General features: G+C 30.9%; 1 protein-coding gene across 1 annotated transcript in view; it reads left to right on the forward strand.

Moving 5' to 3' along the window:
- The first annotated feature begins 373 nt into the window (after positions 1-373).
- Positions 374-18,800, forward strand: part of LOC127731041 (actin-related protein 5-like) — a 42,068-nt gene continuing 23,641 nt past the window's right edge. The window contains exons 1-9 of the mRNA XM_052239813.1: positions 374-516; positions 4,505-4,627; positions 5,755-5,843; positions 9,371-9,475; positions 11,454-11,565; positions 12,067-12,162; positions 13,000-13,193; positions 15,626-15,742; positions 18,593-18,691. Of these exons, the coding sequence (XP_052095773.1) occupies positions 4,513-4,627; positions 5,755-5,843; positions 9,371-9,475; positions 11,454-11,565; positions 12,067-12,162; positions 13,000-13,193; positions 15,626-15,742; positions 18,593-18,691 (927 nt within the window). The 5' untranslated portion in view covers positions 374-516; positions 4,505-4,512. The remainder of the gene's footprint in view (positions 517-4,504; positions 4,628-5,754; positions 5,844-9,370; positions 9,476-11,453; positions 11,566-12,066; positions 12,163-12,999; positions 13,194-15,625; positions 15,743-18,592; positions 18,692-18,800) is intronic.

The following is an 18,800-nucleotide window of genomic DNA, read 5'->3' on the forward strand; positions in this document are numbered from 1 at the left end:
TGTCAAACTGTCATTTTCGGCTACAGTTAGCGTCAAATTGGTTAAAATTTGACCGTGGTTCGTCAAAATATCCTTATCGTGATTCGTCAGAGGTCTCAAATAATTATCGTTACCGTTATTTTTGGAAACAAATTAACGACTCATTAACGTGATTCGTCAAAATCAGTAGATTTTTTTATCGTCTAAAAGAAAGTGTATATTTTATCGTCATGTTCAAAAAATTACCGTTAACGTCCTTTAGCAAGAATTCTTACCGTTATTCGTCATGAAGATACCCCCATTACGACCCTCATCAAATGCATTCTGATAATTTCCGGATATATTGTGGCTAGTCCGGGATATTGAAAATTTAGGTTTTGTCTCTATCAGCTAGACGTTTGGTACCAAGAATAATTTGCACCTAAATTAGTGTTGTAAACAGACTTTGATGAGCGGAAAAAATAGATTTGTTTGGGAAAAAATCTGAACTATTTTAGCCAAATTTAAGTGACTTTCATCGTTAAAAGGATTTGAAATGTAAGTGATTTATGTGAGACAGTTGCTGCCTGTGAATGAGGACAACTTCCGTTAACTAGCTTTTATAACTCAATATGATGCAGGTGCTATGACAAAATTATGTAGGTGCTACATAATTTTAAAATTGTTGTACCTGCGGGCTGTGAAAGAGTACAACGCCGTAAAAAATAATTGTTTAAAAAAAAGTATTTTTTTATTAAAAATTTAAACAACAGTAAAATGTACTAAGGCTATAATTATTTTGGATTAAGGTTCATCATAACAAATCGACAAATATGGCTGTATTTACACCTCAAAAACTACTCTGTGTAGAGACCTACCTGTGCAGTTTGGAAAGTTTTAATGTCTGGCATCCACTAGATATATAAGATGTAAATGCATTTTGTGTTTCAGAAAACTGAAATCATTTCTGGATTTTGAGGAGCATTTTTTTTTCGTTCACGCAGAAGGTGTAAAATAAACAAACACCTGAATTGCTTTTGATACTGTCCACTCAGTTACACCCTTCGGATCTCCTGTAGTTGGTGATCGCAATACTGGTATACCAGTATCGTGCACAATACTGGTATAAAAATTTTGTACCAGTATTGTAACTTTTAAAAAAAACCCAGCAATACTGGTACATTACTGATAACCCAGTATTGTAGTTGTATTGTTGACTATACTTTAAGGTGTATAATAAAAAAATGAATTTTAAGCAATATTACATATTGAAGATGAAAGGGGGATTAAATGAACTCAAAAAGATTAAAGAGGAATATTGTGAAATTAATCAACAACCAGTTAAAAATAATCACGATACTCATAAGCCCTAATTAAAATCAAAAAGATACATGTTACACAAATAAACAAAAGATTAATGTAATTAACTCATATTATTCCAACAATTGTTAATTATATAAAATAATTGCTATTCATTTTATCATATTTCTATGTTTTATTTAATTCAATTTAGGTAAAATAAAATAAAAGCTAATTATATAATTATCATCTGAGTTATTGTTAAATAAATTCAAGCAAATTATTACATTCTAACACTGCAAATTCAGCATTTACATGTATGCCATCATATATCTTTTACAGATATTTTAATACATGTATACTAAGATTATATGCATTTGTTGGTCTTTATTTTCTAATTTATCTTTCACAATAAAAGATATCAATATCCATTAAACATAAACAGTTCCTTAATAGGGGAACCGGATTATAATCAATTTAACTACATGAATGTTTAGGGTAATACCAGCACAGAAAGAGGAGGGTTGCAGAAATGCCATCTGAAGAAGATATAGACAATACCAATTCTGACGATACAGCAGCTGTAACAGCAATGTCCATATAAAATTCACTTAAATATACTATGAGTCTTGGAAAGAGAGCGCTAGAGCTGAAAGAAAAGATAGAAAATAAAGAGTTTGTTGAAATGCTGGGACAGTACTGTTCCCTTAAGAAAAAAAAACATCAGAAGATTTAAAACTTTCTTTGATGACAATCGCAGTGTACCATCATTTAAACATACAATCTATATGTCCAATCATTCCTTATAAAATTGTCATGCCATATGTTAATTTCATTATGCATACATATGTGACACCTTTGATAAATTTAAAGATTAATTACCTATATATGTATTGTTTATTTTAAAAAAAACACAATACTGGTACAATACTGGTACAAAATTTTTATACCAGTATTGTGCACAATACTGGTATACCACTATTGCGATCACCAACTACAGGAGATCCCACCCTTTAACTCACCTGTAGCTGTGTAGATATCTATTGTCCATGCCAATCAAGGACAATCAATACAACACAAAACAGTTGTTACCTGAGAGGGAGCATCTCAAAGTTGTAACCCAACTTAGTTTATTTTTACACCCGCAGGAATTAAAAAAAATGCCCATTAAGATCCAAAAAAGATTTAATTATTCTGAAATGCAAAATGCATTCAACTTTTATATATCTAGTGGATGCCAGGCTTTAAAACTTTACCAACTGGACAGGTAAGTCTGAACACAGAGTAGTTTTTGAGGTGTAAATACGGCCATATTTGTCCATTTGTTATGATGAACCTTAATTAAGGCCAAAAAAGGACTGTGGTCGAAACTACCTATGGCAGAACTGATACGCCTTATCGCTATTTGTCCACAATTACTGGATATCACAATAGAAAATGTCTGATGCCACAAAGGAAAAGCGTTGTATGACGCCAATACTGACAATAGTTCAAGTGTTGCAGATACCCAAATAGTGATAAGGTCTATTGTGTGGGTGAAACATCTTAAAAGCACCATGACCAGGTGTTCGTTTGAGTTGGAATAATAATGCATGGGATGTTGCATAATAACTCAGCTGATTGTTTATACTTTTATTTAGTATAATAAATTGGCAGGTCAGGGGTTTGGATTTACGACAGTTTTCTTTCTTATATCAGTTTGAATACATGAAGGCAGGGTTTCTCGTGGGTCCATACTTTTTTACCACCCTTTCCCAAAGCAATTTGTCTCTGCCAAGTTATTTTCCTTTAACCTATTTATCAGATACTTCCAGTCTAGTTAAAGCTCTCTTAATTTTATAGGCGTTTTTAAATTTTTTTTAAACAGCTTTCTTTTCTGGTCTATTGCTTAAAGTTTAAAGTTATAACGTAAAACTATGTTTAAGTGAAAAGGGCAAAAACAATTGCAAAGTAACAACTTCAAAACAACTGTTATTTATAAAAGTTGTAAAACAACTCAAATGACATTTGACCTCCATGATTGTATTAAAATATACAATTAACACCTTTTATTGATTAATTTCATCTTATAGCTATAAATTGGTTGTGCCTTTTTAAAATCAGCTGATAAATGATTTTTTTTTTAAATCTAAACATTTGACAAGTTCAAGGATAAAAGGCATACCTGTCAACTGACCCCTATTTTGAGGGTGTGACCCATAATTTTACCAGCTCACCCAAGATTTTCCAATTCCCATCCAGGGTTTTCAAATAACCCAGGAATTCATCAAATGACCCATTTTCCACTTTATTCTAGTACCATGAGACTTCCAATATATAAAATGCTAAATTTTCCTCTGAAAAAGTCAAATTTGAAATTCTTCTTGAACAGGAAGTTAGATAATTTGCTCTCAACTGAATAATATTTAGCTACATGTATCAAAACATAATTTCACACTCTATGAACATGATGAAAAGGCCAAGTGTTGACTGATCAGGGAAGAAGTGAGGTCAAAGGAGGCCTCTACAAATTACAAACATATAGGTTACTACAGATTAGGAAAATTTTAGAAACAAAGAGTAGACAACTCATGAAAGTATCTGTAATAACACATGTATGTTATTTTTCTCTAATAACTTATTTAAGTTATACCCTTGACTGATGAAAAGGCCAAGTGTTGACTGATGAGGGAAGAAGTGAAGTCAAAGGAGCCCCCCCCCTCCCCCCCTCAAGAAAAAACACAAGGTGGACAATGTCAAACTAATTTATTGTAACACACAATTATATTTTTTTCCGACATGATTTGATCTTTTTCTCATAATGTGATAATGATGACAACCAGCTGAAATCCTGCATTTAGCATGTTTAGGATGATGGTAGAGAACAGGTGACTGAAAATTTTGATTGTAACTACAATGCATAAACAGCTGTCAAATTATTATTATCCAACCAATTGCTAACTTATTAATTAGGACCACAACAAAACCTGTACACCTTTCCTGGAAGATATCTTATCCACTTACAGGTTAACTGATTAGGTTTTAAGTACCAAAAACCAACACAGTTTCAAAATCAAAAAAGAAAAGATATGAATGGCTTTAAAAATTGTAAAGTTACAATTTACATGTACAAGCCAAGTAAGCTTTAATTGGTATACACAAGACTAAAAAGGTCTTCAGCACTGATCCATGACAATAAGGTTTAGATCATTTAAAATCACATATGTGTATGTTATAGATGAAACACACTTATTTTCCTTTTTTTCAGTTCAGAAAATGACCGATCAGAAGAATATTTTTACATTCAAAGATGAAAGACCCCAACAATGTCCATCATTAGAATACAGTACAGATTTGTTACAGAATAAAGTGCCATTGGTAATAGATAATGGTGGGTATTATCTGTTGAAAACTGATTTACAAAGTAGTTCTTGTGAAAGTGTTAAGTCAGGTACACCTTATACAAGCATTTATCCTGCAATTAGGTGTCTTACTATACAGATACAGCCCTACAGATATCGCTATGCTGTATCTGTATACTATGCAGATATCGCTTTAAAGCTCTGCCCACTGCCGGACTGAGTGTTGTATGAACCTGTGTGACCTCAGAATGTGTATTGCAGTCGCATTCCAATGACATATTGGTTTACCTTATGCGAACTAACGATAACTTTTATACGTTCTGTTTGTTTTCAAACTTTCTTTAGGGCAATAAGAATTAAACCAATGTTCTGATAACAGACAAACATGAACAGCAGTATTTTCTACGACGACAATCATTGATTTCAAAACTTGAATGTGTACATGTGTAAGAAAATCAACCATGTCAATTTCAGCATGCATGTTAAGTGAGTGTCAAGTTCAGTTCAAAATTCTGAAGCGTAGGACAACTCGTACACTTCTGTTTCAAATTGGACAATGTTTTGTTACTTGTTTTTACTGTTGAAATAAGTTGTTATGTTAAAATAGATAATTATTCACCTTGAGCGATGTATTATTGTTGACCATTCGAGATTCTTTTTTTGCGAACACATCTTCAGCTGAATGTGTGATTTTAATATTACTACGCGGGCCTCAAGGGATTTTAAATCGAAAATAAATGTAAAAAATATGAGTTTTCGTGTCTTTCAAAGCACAAACAATATACAGAATTAATTGCAGGATAAAGACAATAACTGTTTAGTGTCTTTAAATATCAGCTGTATTTGTACTCGGCTCGAAACAGGAGTAATAGCTCGCTAAAGCTCGCATTACACCTGTTTCTTAGCCTCATACAAATACAGCTGATATTTAAAGACACTAAACAGTTATTGTCTATGTTTGTTGTGAGTCAACTGCTTCCTACTGAATACCTATAAACAGATCCTGTTGTACTAATGGTAGCTGTTGTTTTGCTCGTGCAAGTATAAATCATTTGAGAAATATAAGATATCCCATTTGTTCAATTAAAGAAATAATTCTAACTTTTGATCAAGATAGTGTGTAAGTTATTCAATTAATCATTGTATATTGTCACAGGTACATATCAATGCAGAGCTGGCTGGGCCACCAATGATAAACCACAGCTAGTGTTCAAGAATATAACCGCTAAACCAAGGGGTAAAAAGGTGAGTTTAAACTACAGAGTAGGTTTGTTAGAACCTGACTATTTTGTGATAATCAATGTAGTGGTATATATATTTTAGGCTAAGTTGATTCCTTATAGGAATTATTATTGAAGCCATAACAGTGTGGACATGACCATCTATTGGCTTGGTCAGATCAGGTAAACGTTCATCCGTTACACCCACTTATTATGTTGTTTTCACAATGACATTTAACTGACATTGAATACTTGAACAATTGGCATTAACAAAATAGTGGCCACGTTTTTCGAAGCTGTTGCGATTTTCACTAAATTTTTCATTTTTTGTACTTTTTTGGGGCAGCACGTTGATAGCAAAAACAGCAAATATGAAATACAGAATAACATGTAGCAAAATTAAGTAAAAAGAAAATGTCAGAAGAAAAATAGAAGAATAAAATATCGCCCCAAGGTCACTTCAAATGAAGTCTCATTGAAGACTACAACGAGCATCTTTGCTTGTACATTCAAATATTATTTGATTGATGTAGAATATTATTAAGAAGATGCCAGGTGTATGTCAATGAGACAGTGAAAGAAACAACCAAAACACATCAAATCATCATTCCATCAAATTACAGGAAAAGCAAAAAAATAGTCAAATTGAAAAGTGTTTTCTTTTTATGTAATTGTCCTGTTGGTTTGAAGTTAGAATGGGACGGATCACAACAATGGAGTTGGATACTATATTAGGTCAGATGTCAAAGGCACCATACAAACACCACGTCTTTTGTCAGGTACTTGTTGACTGGGTTGGCCTAAAGTTTTTCTCATTCTTTTGGTTCAGTTGCATTTCTCTTGTGAAAATAATAACTTACATTTTCCTCTAAGTTACACTGAGTATCTTTAGTTGAAACATTTATATTTTGTTGACACTTATTATTTCCTGAAATATTTAAAATGAAGGATGTATTTCCAGGCAATGTGGTCTATTTACACTTGAACTGAATAGATTTGAGGACATCCATTTCAGACACTGCTGCATGAATTTTTATTTTCATTTTTTATGCTCAACTATTTCCAAAATTTCTTAGTCCTGCCCCTTAATTTTAAAAGGTTGATGTTTCCCCTTTCAATTTAGATTTGTACTTATTTTTATTTTTTTCCGTTACCGTAGCTGTGTTTTTATATATATCCACGAATTAAATATCTTCATAATACAGAAACACAAGATAATTTGTTAGGTTATTATGTCAACATATTTTATAGTGTGTCTTTCTATGTTGTGATGTTACACTATTGTTTCAGAAAAAGGGTGAAGGTTTGGTACCATAAAAACGTTTAAACCCGCTGCATTTGTTTGCACCTGTCCTTAGTCAGGAATCTGATGTTCAGTAGTTGTCGTTTGTTGATGTGGTTCATAAGTGTTTCTTGTTTCTCGTTTTTGTCGCGCCTTCGACTTTAGTCGAAAAAGCGATGCTACATTCCGTCGGCGTCGTTGTCGTCGGCGGCGTCCACAAATATTCACTCTGTGGTTAAAGTTTTTGAAATTTTAATAACTTTCTTAAACTATCCTGGATTTCTACCAAACTTGGATAGAAGCTTGTTTATGATCATAAGATAGTATCCAGAAGTAAATTTTGTAAAAATAAAATTCCATTTTTTCCGTATTTTACTTATAAATGGACTTAGTTTTTCTGCCGGGAAATATTACATTCACTCTGTGGTTAAAGTTTTTAAAATTTTAATAACTTTCTTAAACTATCCTGGGTTTGTACCAAACTTGGACAGAAGCTTGTTTATGATCATAAGATAGTATCCAGAAGTAAATTTTGTAAAAAAATAAATCCATATTTTCCGTATTTTACTTTTAAATGGACTTAGATTTTCTGCCAGGAAACAACACATTCACTCTGTGGTTAAAGTTTTTAAAATTTTAATAACTTTCTTATACTATTTTGGATTTGTACCAAACTTGGACAGAATCTTGTTTATGATCAAATGGTAGTATCCAGAAGGAAATTTTGTTTTCTTCCAGTTAACATTACATTCAGTCTGCAGTTAAAGTTTTTAAACATTTATTAGATTCATAAACTATCCTGGATTTTTACCAAACTTGGACAGAAGCTTCTTACAATCAAAAGACAGTATCAAGAGGAATATTTTTATTGATTTACTTCCTCATTTTTGTTGAGCCTGCGATTAACAGAAAAAGTAGGCGAGACACTGGGTTCCGCGGAACCCTTACAAATTTTTTATATAGATTAGACCGTTGGTTTTCCCATTTGAATGGTTTTACACTAGTAATTTTTGGGGCCCTGTATAGCTTACTGTTCGGTGTGAGCCAAGGCTCTGTGTTGAAGACCGTACTTTGACCTATAATGGTTTACTTATATAAATTTTGACTTGGATGGAGAGTTGTCTCATTGGCACTCATACCACATCTTCTTATATCTATAAACCTCTAACAGTCCAATCATACACATTTTTTTTTAAGTGTAACTATACATGTGTTTTAAAAAAAAATTGATAGAATATGTACCCTTTGTATGTAATAAATAATACTTGTGCTGTTGTAAAAACAAACTAATCGGTGACCATAAAACAACACTCAGGAACCTGAGTTGAATAAACTAATGAATTTACAATGTCCAAGCAGTTTTGGTGTTCATTCTAAAGTCCTTTAATTACTGATAGATATAGGAAGATGTGGTATGAGTGCCAATGAGACAACTCTCCATCCAAGTTACAATTTATAAAAGTAAACCATTATAGGTATACACTTTTACAATTTTTTGCATTTTTAATGGAAAACTATTCTAAAGCAAAACTGTACACATTAAATATGATTAGCAAAACAAGATCTACTAATAAGTTACCATAGCTCAAATTGTCTGTTGACTCCTAAATTATGAGTTATTGCCCTTAAATAATGAAAACTTAAGGAAATAGAAAAAAATTGTTCACATTAAGAATGATGAGCAATAAAAGAATTACTTTTATGTTAGAAGACTTAAATTATCAGTCAACTCCATATAGGAGCTATTGTCCTTTAATAACATTTTTACCCTTTTTTTGGCAAATTGCAAAAGTTATTTGGCCTAACAGATAAAGCAATGAACATACACAACATTTCATGTATATTTTATATTGAATGCACATACAAACAAACAGGTACTACATGTATTAATATAGCAATGAAAAAATACATGTAGAATGGCATGGCTCAAAATGTTTTGAATGATTACTCTTAAGATTTCAAATGTAATGAAGAGAAGAATAATTAGAAAATGTAAAGTGAACACGGGGCCCTTTATAGCTTACTGTTCGGTGGGAGCCAAGGCTCCGTGTTGAAGACTGTACTGTGACCTGTAATGGTTTACTTTTATAAATTTTGACTTGGATGGAGAGTTGTCTCATTGGCACTCATACCACATCTTCTTATATCTATATAATTCAGAATTCCCTAACAAAGAATCAATGCTTTAATATTCGCAATGCTGTTTCACTGAAATATATATAGTTTACTATCATTTATGTAAATGTCAATTTGCATGATGTGTTTTACAGGAGACAGACATACAAGTAGGAAATGAAATAAATACAACTGAGGTTGCAAAATGGTTAATTAGGTCACAGTTTGATAGAAATGTTGTGACAATGTATGATGTTCAGGTAAGATGCATGTATATATACTATATTTTCAGCTCATTGAGACCTAGAATATACAGATATGTTCTTAGATATGTAATCTGAATCTTTTAATTGAGTGTAAAGTCTCGATATGTGTCATATAAAATAATATGGAGAAAGTTGAAAATGAATATGTGTTAAAGTCTAGTGTTTATTCTGAATAGATAATTTATGGTCATTTTTCATAAAGTTTAGATTCCTCACAATCAATTTCAGTAGATTGTTAAGAAATTATTTTTTTTTATATTAAAACTGTCTTTCTCTGACTAAATTTACTTGTTACTTCTGAAAATGTGTTAATTGATTGCCAAAATGGTTGTGAATTATAATTCATTTCATACCATTCATAAACACATGAAAAACTATCCTAAAAAATTGTGTCTGAGTATTACCTGCTCAAATCAAAGCAACAAGATATTTCCTTTCATTTTTCAAAAAACATCACTTTATGAAATACATATCTATACAAAAGCTAACCAATAAAAAAAAAACTTGTATTAAAGTAAACCAATGAAAAATACAAACCTGTATGAAAGCTAACCAATGAAAAATACAAACCTGTATGAAAGCTAACCAATGAAAAATACAAACGTATACATGTATGAAAGCTAACCAATGAAAAATACATACCTGCATGAAAGCTAACCAATGAAAAATACAAACCTATATGAAAGCTAACCAATGAAAAATACAAACCTATATGAAAGTTAACCAATGAAAAATACAAACCTGCATGAAAGCTAACCAATGAAAAATACAAACCTATATGAAAGCTAACCAATGAAAAATACAAACCTATATGAAAGTTAACCAATGAAAAATACAAACCTGCATGAAAGCTAACCAATGAAAAATACAAACGTATATGAAAGCTAACCAATGAAAAATACAAACGTATATGAAAGCTAACCAATGAAAAATACAAGCGTTTATGAAAGCTAACCAATGAAAAATACAAACCTGTATGAAAGCTAACCAATGAAAAATACAAACCTATATGAAAGTTAACCAATGAAAAATATATTGCTCTTTGGCCGGGTTGTTGTCTCTTTGACATATTCCCCATTTCCATTCTCAATTTTAAACGTATATGAAAGTTAACCAATGAAAAATACAAACCTGTATGAAAGCTAACCAATGAAAATACAAACCTGTATGAAAGCTAACCAATGAAAAATACAAACGTATATAAAAGCTAACCAATGAAAAATACAAACGTATATGAAAGCTAACCAATGAAAATACAAACCTGTATGAAAGCTAACCAATGAAAATACAAACCTGTATGAAAGCTAACCAATGAAAAATACAAACGTATATGAAAGCTAACCAATGAAAAATACAAACGTATATGAAAGCTAACCAATGAAAATACAAACCTGTATGAAAGCTAACCAATGAAAATACAAACCTGTATGAAAGCTAACCAATGAAAATACAAACCTGTATGAAAGCTAACCAATGAAAATACAAACGTATAGGAAAGCTAACCAATGAAAATACAAATCTATATAACAGCTAACCAATTAAGAACTGAATGATTCTTTTTATAATTTTATTGGAGTGTAAAATTGTTGACCAAGGAATATTTTGTATTAAGCCCAGAAGCACTTCATATTAAAAACGTGCACACAATCAACGCTTTTACAACCCTATAGAATTATAAAAAGAATCATTCAATTATTATAGTTAATTTTTATGCTACAACCATGAAATTAAGGGCTTTATTAAGCTTTTCATTTGTTTTTCTATGCACTGTTTTAACATAGGCATGGAAAGCACATGCAATCATAGCTGTTGTATTTATACAGAAATAAAGTTTGATATGGGATTGTTGTTAGCCAATCAAAATTACAGATTCTAATTCTGATAAAACAATAAACTTGTATATGTAACAACATGAACAATGATAAATCTGTTTTGATGATTTCTTAAGTATGAAATAATTTTTCATTACCAGGAACAAATATTTGATTATATATTTTCACATCTTGGTATGAACACAGATGGGTATATTGACCACCCTGTGGTGTTGACGGAGCCTGTATGCAATCCCAACTACTGTCGTCAGCGTAGGTATCATTATTAGCTGTTTAAATTGGTATGATATATTGTTAACTCAAAATGAAAAAAAAATGGATTCCAATATAAAAATTAGGAGATGTGGTATTGTGAAAACTATTCACAAGATATTAAAGTCGAGGATGTGGACAACAATAGGTCACTGTATGGCATTTAACAATGAGCAAAACACAAACTGTATTGTAAGCTGTGAAAGACCCCGACCATGACATAATACAAGAATTAAAAAAGAGAAAACAAAACAGCCTGATTTATACTACAAACATTAAAAAAAAAACAAATATGGCAGACAGCAACTAAAGACAACAACTGAATAACATGCTCCCAACCATTGACAGGCACACAAAGAATGTGGCGGGATAAAACATGTTTCACATGCTCCTAACTCTGGACAGACACATAAAGAATGTAGCGGGGTAAAACATGTTTCCAGAAATGTCAGAACTTTTATTTGAATATTACATAAAAACAGATCATATCTTTCTTTCCAGAAATGTCAGAACTTTTATTTGAATGTTACAACATACCTCAAGTTACATATGGTATTGATGCCATGTTCAGTTTGTATGCTAACCACGACAGGATGGGTATGTGTAATTATCTTTTCTTGTGTGATATAAAAGAACATTGTAAATACAAGGAGATATGGGACATAAGTCATTGAGTCTGACACCCAATGTCTTAAAAAACTGAGGCATGTAGAAGTCAGGATGCTAGTTATAGTAAACAGGAGTCTTCTAGTATAACTAAAAACTAAACATTAGGATAAAACACAGTTGGTTTTTAGGCCTAGGTGGCTTCAAGAAATTTAATGAGGAATCAGGAAAGAAATCTCTGACACTTTGAAAAGTTATAAAAATTATTATAGAAAAGATTCCTGTTACATTCATGAGAAAATAAATAAAACTTTTTATCTAGGCCTGACATAAAAGCTTGATTTAATTATTTTACAAGAATTGAAGGTAGAATTGAAAAAAGAACAAATCACAAATGACTTTTATCAAAACTCTTGTTTCACAAATACTCAAAAATTCATAATGTTAAGATTTGTCAATTGTTGAAGAGTTTCTGTCTCGGATTTATACCATTGAAATACCATTATTTCATAATATTGCAATTTTTGTACTGTTTTGTATTTCTAATGGAATGATACACTTTTGTGAAACTATTTGCGACACACAATTCTACTTCAAAATATGAACTGTAACTCAGATGAAGTTTAACATCATTTGATGGTTAATGTTACCTTTAGATGCATGATATGAACAAGTTTTATAGATTTTGCCATAAATTTTGAGGTTTTACAAATATGCTTAACTTTTATCTAACTATATTAAAAAGTTTGTGAAATATTGTCTTCTACATAAAAAAAACACAACCTTTTGCCTGTCATAGAAAAGAAAGTTTCTTTTTCTTTTTTATAGAAGATATAAACTCACTCATAGTTTCCTGTGGTTACCAAACTACACATTTACTTCCTGTACTTGGTGGACGTCTGGACCCATCACAATGTCGAAGGATTAATCTAGGAGGATATCACCTAGAAACATTCATGCAGAGACTTCTACAACTCAAATATCCAGGACATTTTGCAGCTGTGTCACTAAACAGGGCTGAGGTATTCCATATTCTTAATGATATTAGCTGCTGACATTCAAAATAACAATATTTTTATAAATGACATCTTTTTAAAAGATAATTTATAATACATTAAAATAATATATAAAATAAAAACAAGTCTGTGCGGTTGCTTCTGAGTTAAAAGCATCTTGTACAAGAAAAAAATTCTTCTTGTTTTTTTTTAAATACAATGACTGGGAAGAAATTAAGTGCAACTTAGATGTAGGTTTTTAGATATGGAGAAACAATATAGAGCTTCCTAGAGGAAGGTTTTAATACAAAATCTAGGAATGAGCACGAATATGTAGTAAAAGTTGATAATAAGAGAAGTGAACATCCTTTTATAATGTTTTTTGTGTAGATTTGGACATGGAATCTGTATATCAATTAGTGTGGGAGTAATTGTCCTTAAATAACAATTTTTATACCTGTTTATGGGACTTATTATGGTATACCGTTGTCTGTCTGTCTGTCTGTCTGTCTGTCTGTCTGTCTGTCTGTCTGTCTGTCAACACTTCAGACAATAACTCAAAAACTTTTCATGAAACTTTGGTGAATTGTTCATATCTATTCAGGTAAGCTCCCTTTCGATTTTGATAAATTTTAGATTTTACGTTTCAAGGTTATAGGATTTTACTCATAAAAAATGTGTGTTTTTCTAGTCTTCTGACTATTACTCAAAAATGCTTTCAAAAATTTCATGAAACTTTGGTGATTTGTTTATATAAATTGAAATAAGTTCCCTTTCGATTTTTAAAAATTTCTGATTTTATGTTTTGGAGTATTGAGACTTTATTAATAAAAAAGGGGGGATTTTCCAGTTTTCTGACAATAACTCAAAAATGCTTTGAGCAGTTTTAAACGGAACTTTGGTAGCTTGTTTATATCTATTTAAATATCTCTCTTTTGTTTTTTTTATAAATTTGATATGACATGGCAGAGTTATGGAATTTTATTCGTTGAAAAATCGTTGAAAGCTGTCCATTTTTCACACTTTGGACAGTTGTAGAATTTACCTCGTTCAAAAATCAAGACCACAAACTTTGTTAAACTTGAGGTAGCCTTAATAGTGCCAAATTATTAATGTTTTGTGTTGCTTCTGTCCTAAATCTTGAAGATTATAATATATAGACAGAAATTGTTTTTGCAGCAAAAGATTGAAATATATGAATTGATAGACAGAAGTTGTTAGCTGTGAAAAATTATTATATATAGATAGACAAAAATTGTGAATCACAAAATTGATCAGCACTGTAAGATCCACAAAAACGATATTATGACTGAAACCATTTATCGACTCCATTTATTGCTTTCCATTGATGATTTTTTGCTCATTTTTTACAATTTATCTTAAAAACAATTATAAAAGGACAGGAACTGTAAACAGCAAAAATGATCAGCAATACAAGATCTACAAAAATGTCAAAATAATAAAACTATCCATTGACTGGTTATAGGACTGATTGCCCTTTTTACATTAAGAAGTACTGTTAAGGTGTAACATATCTTTCTAATGTTTTGTAATATGCTATTTAATGTGTTGGTGACTCTCTTTGTTGAATTTTTTTATTAATCATTAATATTTGTGATTTAATAAAATGTAAGATTGGAATATTATAGAAAGAGATGTGGACTTTCCATCTCTTTATAAGATAACTATACATCTTTAATTAAAGCAAATGGACTTGAGTGTGTAGGTAAAGGTAGTATCTTTAGTTAGCTTACTTGTTAGCTGAACCATGAAATTATTATTAGCTAAGGTACTGTCCAATCAATTCAATCTAAATTTAAAAGTCTAGTGTCAATTATAAGCTGATTCACAATCATATTATAGGTATGTTTGATTTGTCAATTTTATTCAATCAATTACCTCTGTTCTCTTTAACTAAATTATTTACATATGTAATTCTATACTTTAAACAGTAGTTTACAATGATTTAATCCAATTTTCCAAAAAAAAGAAGTTTTCATATCCTTATTATTTATGTTTATAGTGATAATAAGGATATCATTATCTTTGATCTTCATGGGTATTTTTTTCGGGGGAGTGGTACAGAAGGTATAAATAACCATCTTCTGCAGTGATGCAAAAAAAATGCACATCAGAATAACACTTATACCAAATATTATTGATTATCTTAAAAATATATTTTTAAACTGACTTATAAAACTGGTTTCACAATGTTTATATACTCTCCCTATCTTTGATTGGTTCTCTGCTTAACTATTGACTCCGCCCAAATGAAGGTAGTACCTGATGTAATAATGATTTCATGGTTCAGCTAGCAAGCAAGCTAACCAAAGATACTACCTTTACTTGCACACTCAAGTCTATGTGCTGTAACAAAAAATCAATAATTTAAACATATGAAAAACCAGTAAAAGATTAAGACATGTGCTCTATGGATATTAAATATATATAATTATCAGGAATTAGTGAGAGATCATTGTCACCTAGCAACAGATTACAATGCAGATTTACATGAATGGGTTTCCAATGACTATTATGACGATAATGTACACAAGATACAACTTCCCTACACTAATGTAAGTAAATAGTTTACAAATTACTACTTTCACTGTTGTAAGTTATATGGACAAAAATACATCAATAGTTCACTAATGTAAAATACATGTAAATAAGCTGTAAAAATGTACCATCATTTAGAGTAACTTGTAGACTAGATACGACTGTCCCAAAATATACAAAATAACACTTATGTTAGTCAAATATACCAAATATACATACAATACATATATATATATAGTTTACATTGGCACTAATATCCATTTTGTCATCAGCTAATTAAAACATAACTAAATTTGTATTCTTTTCAAACGGGATGTATAAAGACACACCCACGGTCATTTTGATCTATAAAGAGGTTAAACTAACTATCCTACTGTCTGTCGATACATTTATTTTTGGCATTGCACAAGTCATGTCTTCTTTGACTGTCCATGACGTTAAAATACTAAATCCCTGGGATGTGTTTTAGTTGATTTTAGTCTCTGATGCATGATTTTTTTATTATTAATTGTTTTGGCTTTTAACTAGCTGTCAGTAACTGCGAGTACTCTCAAATCGTACTTTCTTGTTTATTTGACCTGTTGATCCTAATTGTAATGCTTTTTTGTTATTTAATGTTATTCAGGGTTATATCTGGTCTATATACCTGCTTTGATAAGTGTTTGGTATTACTATAAATTTTCACTTCGTACTATGAACATCAAAATTATTTATTTTGTAAAAATATTTCCTTTCTCTATTGGAACTGTACACGTATACCTAACAGCAAAATTATATTCATTTACCTGTGTTTAAATTAATTGCAAATGGCTATTTTTGTTCGAGCATATTGTTTTTCTTAAATTGTTTAACATTTCATACCGGTATAACATATTACTTTTATTATTCTTCCCTTAGTTTATTTATTTTGTATTTACATTGTATCATAGGTCAAATTTATTTGTTCAGTGTATGTTCACTGGTGTTAATATGTCCTTTGATTGAGTTAAGCTATTTCAGTTGATATTTTATAGTGTGTCTTTCTATGTTGTGATGTTACACTATTGTTTCAGAAAAAGGGTGAAGGTTTGGTACCATTAAAACGTTTAAACCCGCTGCATTTGTTTGCACCTGTCCTAAGTCAGGAATCTGGTGTTCAGTAGTTGTCGTTTGTTGATGTGGTTCATAAGTGTTTCTTGTTTTTTATATAGATTAGACCGTTGGTTTTCCCGTTTGAATGGTTTTACACTAGTAATTTTTGGGGCTCTTTATAGCTTACTGTTCAGTGTGAGCCAAGGCTGCGTGTTGAAGACCGTACTTTGACCTATAAAGGTTTACTTTTATAAATTTTGACTTGGATGGAGAGTTGTCTCATTGGCACTCATACCACATCTTCTAAAATCTATATACAATACAACTACATAGAGTACAATCATGTAATATAACACTTGTACCAAATACAACTATCTCTCTGTAATGTTAAGTACAGGGAAGACAAGCATGCTACACTTAAGTAAGTTATGTGCACATTAAATAAACATTGACTAAGTGTAAATGGCAAATCTTTAATTGCTTTTGTTTAATTTATTCACAACATTTATACAATACAACTACAGTAAGTAAAATGCACACAAGATAAAAAGATAGTCCACTTAGTAAATAATTTGGACTCAGAATACAAAATGTAAATTATTTGATACAAGGTACTATTGAAGTTTATAAATGTAAGAAAAATGAAACTTAAATACAACCGCATTACACCAATATTAGTATACTTACACAAAGTAATATAGAAATAAGGAGATGTGGTATGATTGCCAATGAGACAACTATATACCAAAGTTAAAACAAAGTAACACTTTAAGTAAAAACACAAAAGAAATATACCAGTACAGGTAACATGTACACAAAATCCAATTACACTGTGGTTATGTTAATAACATGTACACAAAATCCAATTACACTGTGGTTATGTTAATATGTGCACAAAATACAACCACAGTATATATAGAAATAAGAAGATGTGGTATGAGTGCCAATGAGACAACTCTCCATCCAAGTCACAATGTGTGAAAAGTAAACAATTATAGGTCAAAGTATGGTCTTCAACACGGAGCCTTGGCTCACACCGAACAGCAAGCTATAAAGGGCCCCAAAATGACTAGTGTAAAACAATTCAAACAGGAAAACCAACAGTCTAATCTATATAAAAAACGAGAAACGAGAAACACTTAAGAACCACATCAACAAACGACAACCACTGAAACAGGTTCCTGACTTAGGACAGGTGCAAACAAATGCAGCTCGTTTAAACGTTTTAACAGGTGCCAACCTTCACTCTAACCTGAAATAGTAGTGTAACATTACAACATAGAAGCCACACTATAAAATATCAATTGAAATGGCTTAACTCAATCAAAAAGACATATTAACAAAAACAAGTAAACATACACTGAACGAATAAATTTGATCTATGACACAATATAAATACAATATTAAATAAAAAAGGGGGGATGTAAAACCATGTCAAAAAGACAACTATAACCTTGGACAAAATTGCTGTTTGTACTAATATATGTAAACTATACACCAGATACAACTACATATGTACACTGTACAACTATACTTCTATTTAGAATAAATGAAATGAAGGTTATTACACTAAATACATATATTGCACACAACTGTAAGCTAAATGTTAATTGAATACAACTACACTACACTTACATGACTAGTTTATATATCAATACACTAAGGTATATTATATGCACCATGTTTAAATGTTTTTTTGTGATTGACCAAGAGATGATAATTGAAATAAAGCTGATTTTAAACTGTGCAAAATTAAATAATTAAAAGACATATTTTATTGTGTGTGGTATTTATAGGCCCCAGGAAACCAGCTATCAGCAGAGCAAACTAAAGAAAGAAGAGAGCAACAAATCAAAAGATTGAAAGAAGTAACAGCAAAAAGGAGAATGGAAAAAGTTAGTTGTTCTTACTGGTATTAAAACTGTTACAGTAGTAAATGAACCAAAATGGTTTGAACTGATTTAAAGTCAGGCTCTTAGATGTGATTGATTGATTGATTGATGG

This window comes from Mytilus californianus, unplaced genomic scaffold (assembly GCF_021869535.1).
Source record: "Mytilus californianus isolate M0D057914Y unplaced genomic scaffold, xbMytCali1.0.p SCAF_2, whole genome shotgun sequence".
Taxonomy (NCBI): Eukaryota; Metazoa; Mollusca; class Bivalvia; order Mytilida; family Mytilidae; genus Mytilus; species Mytilus californianus.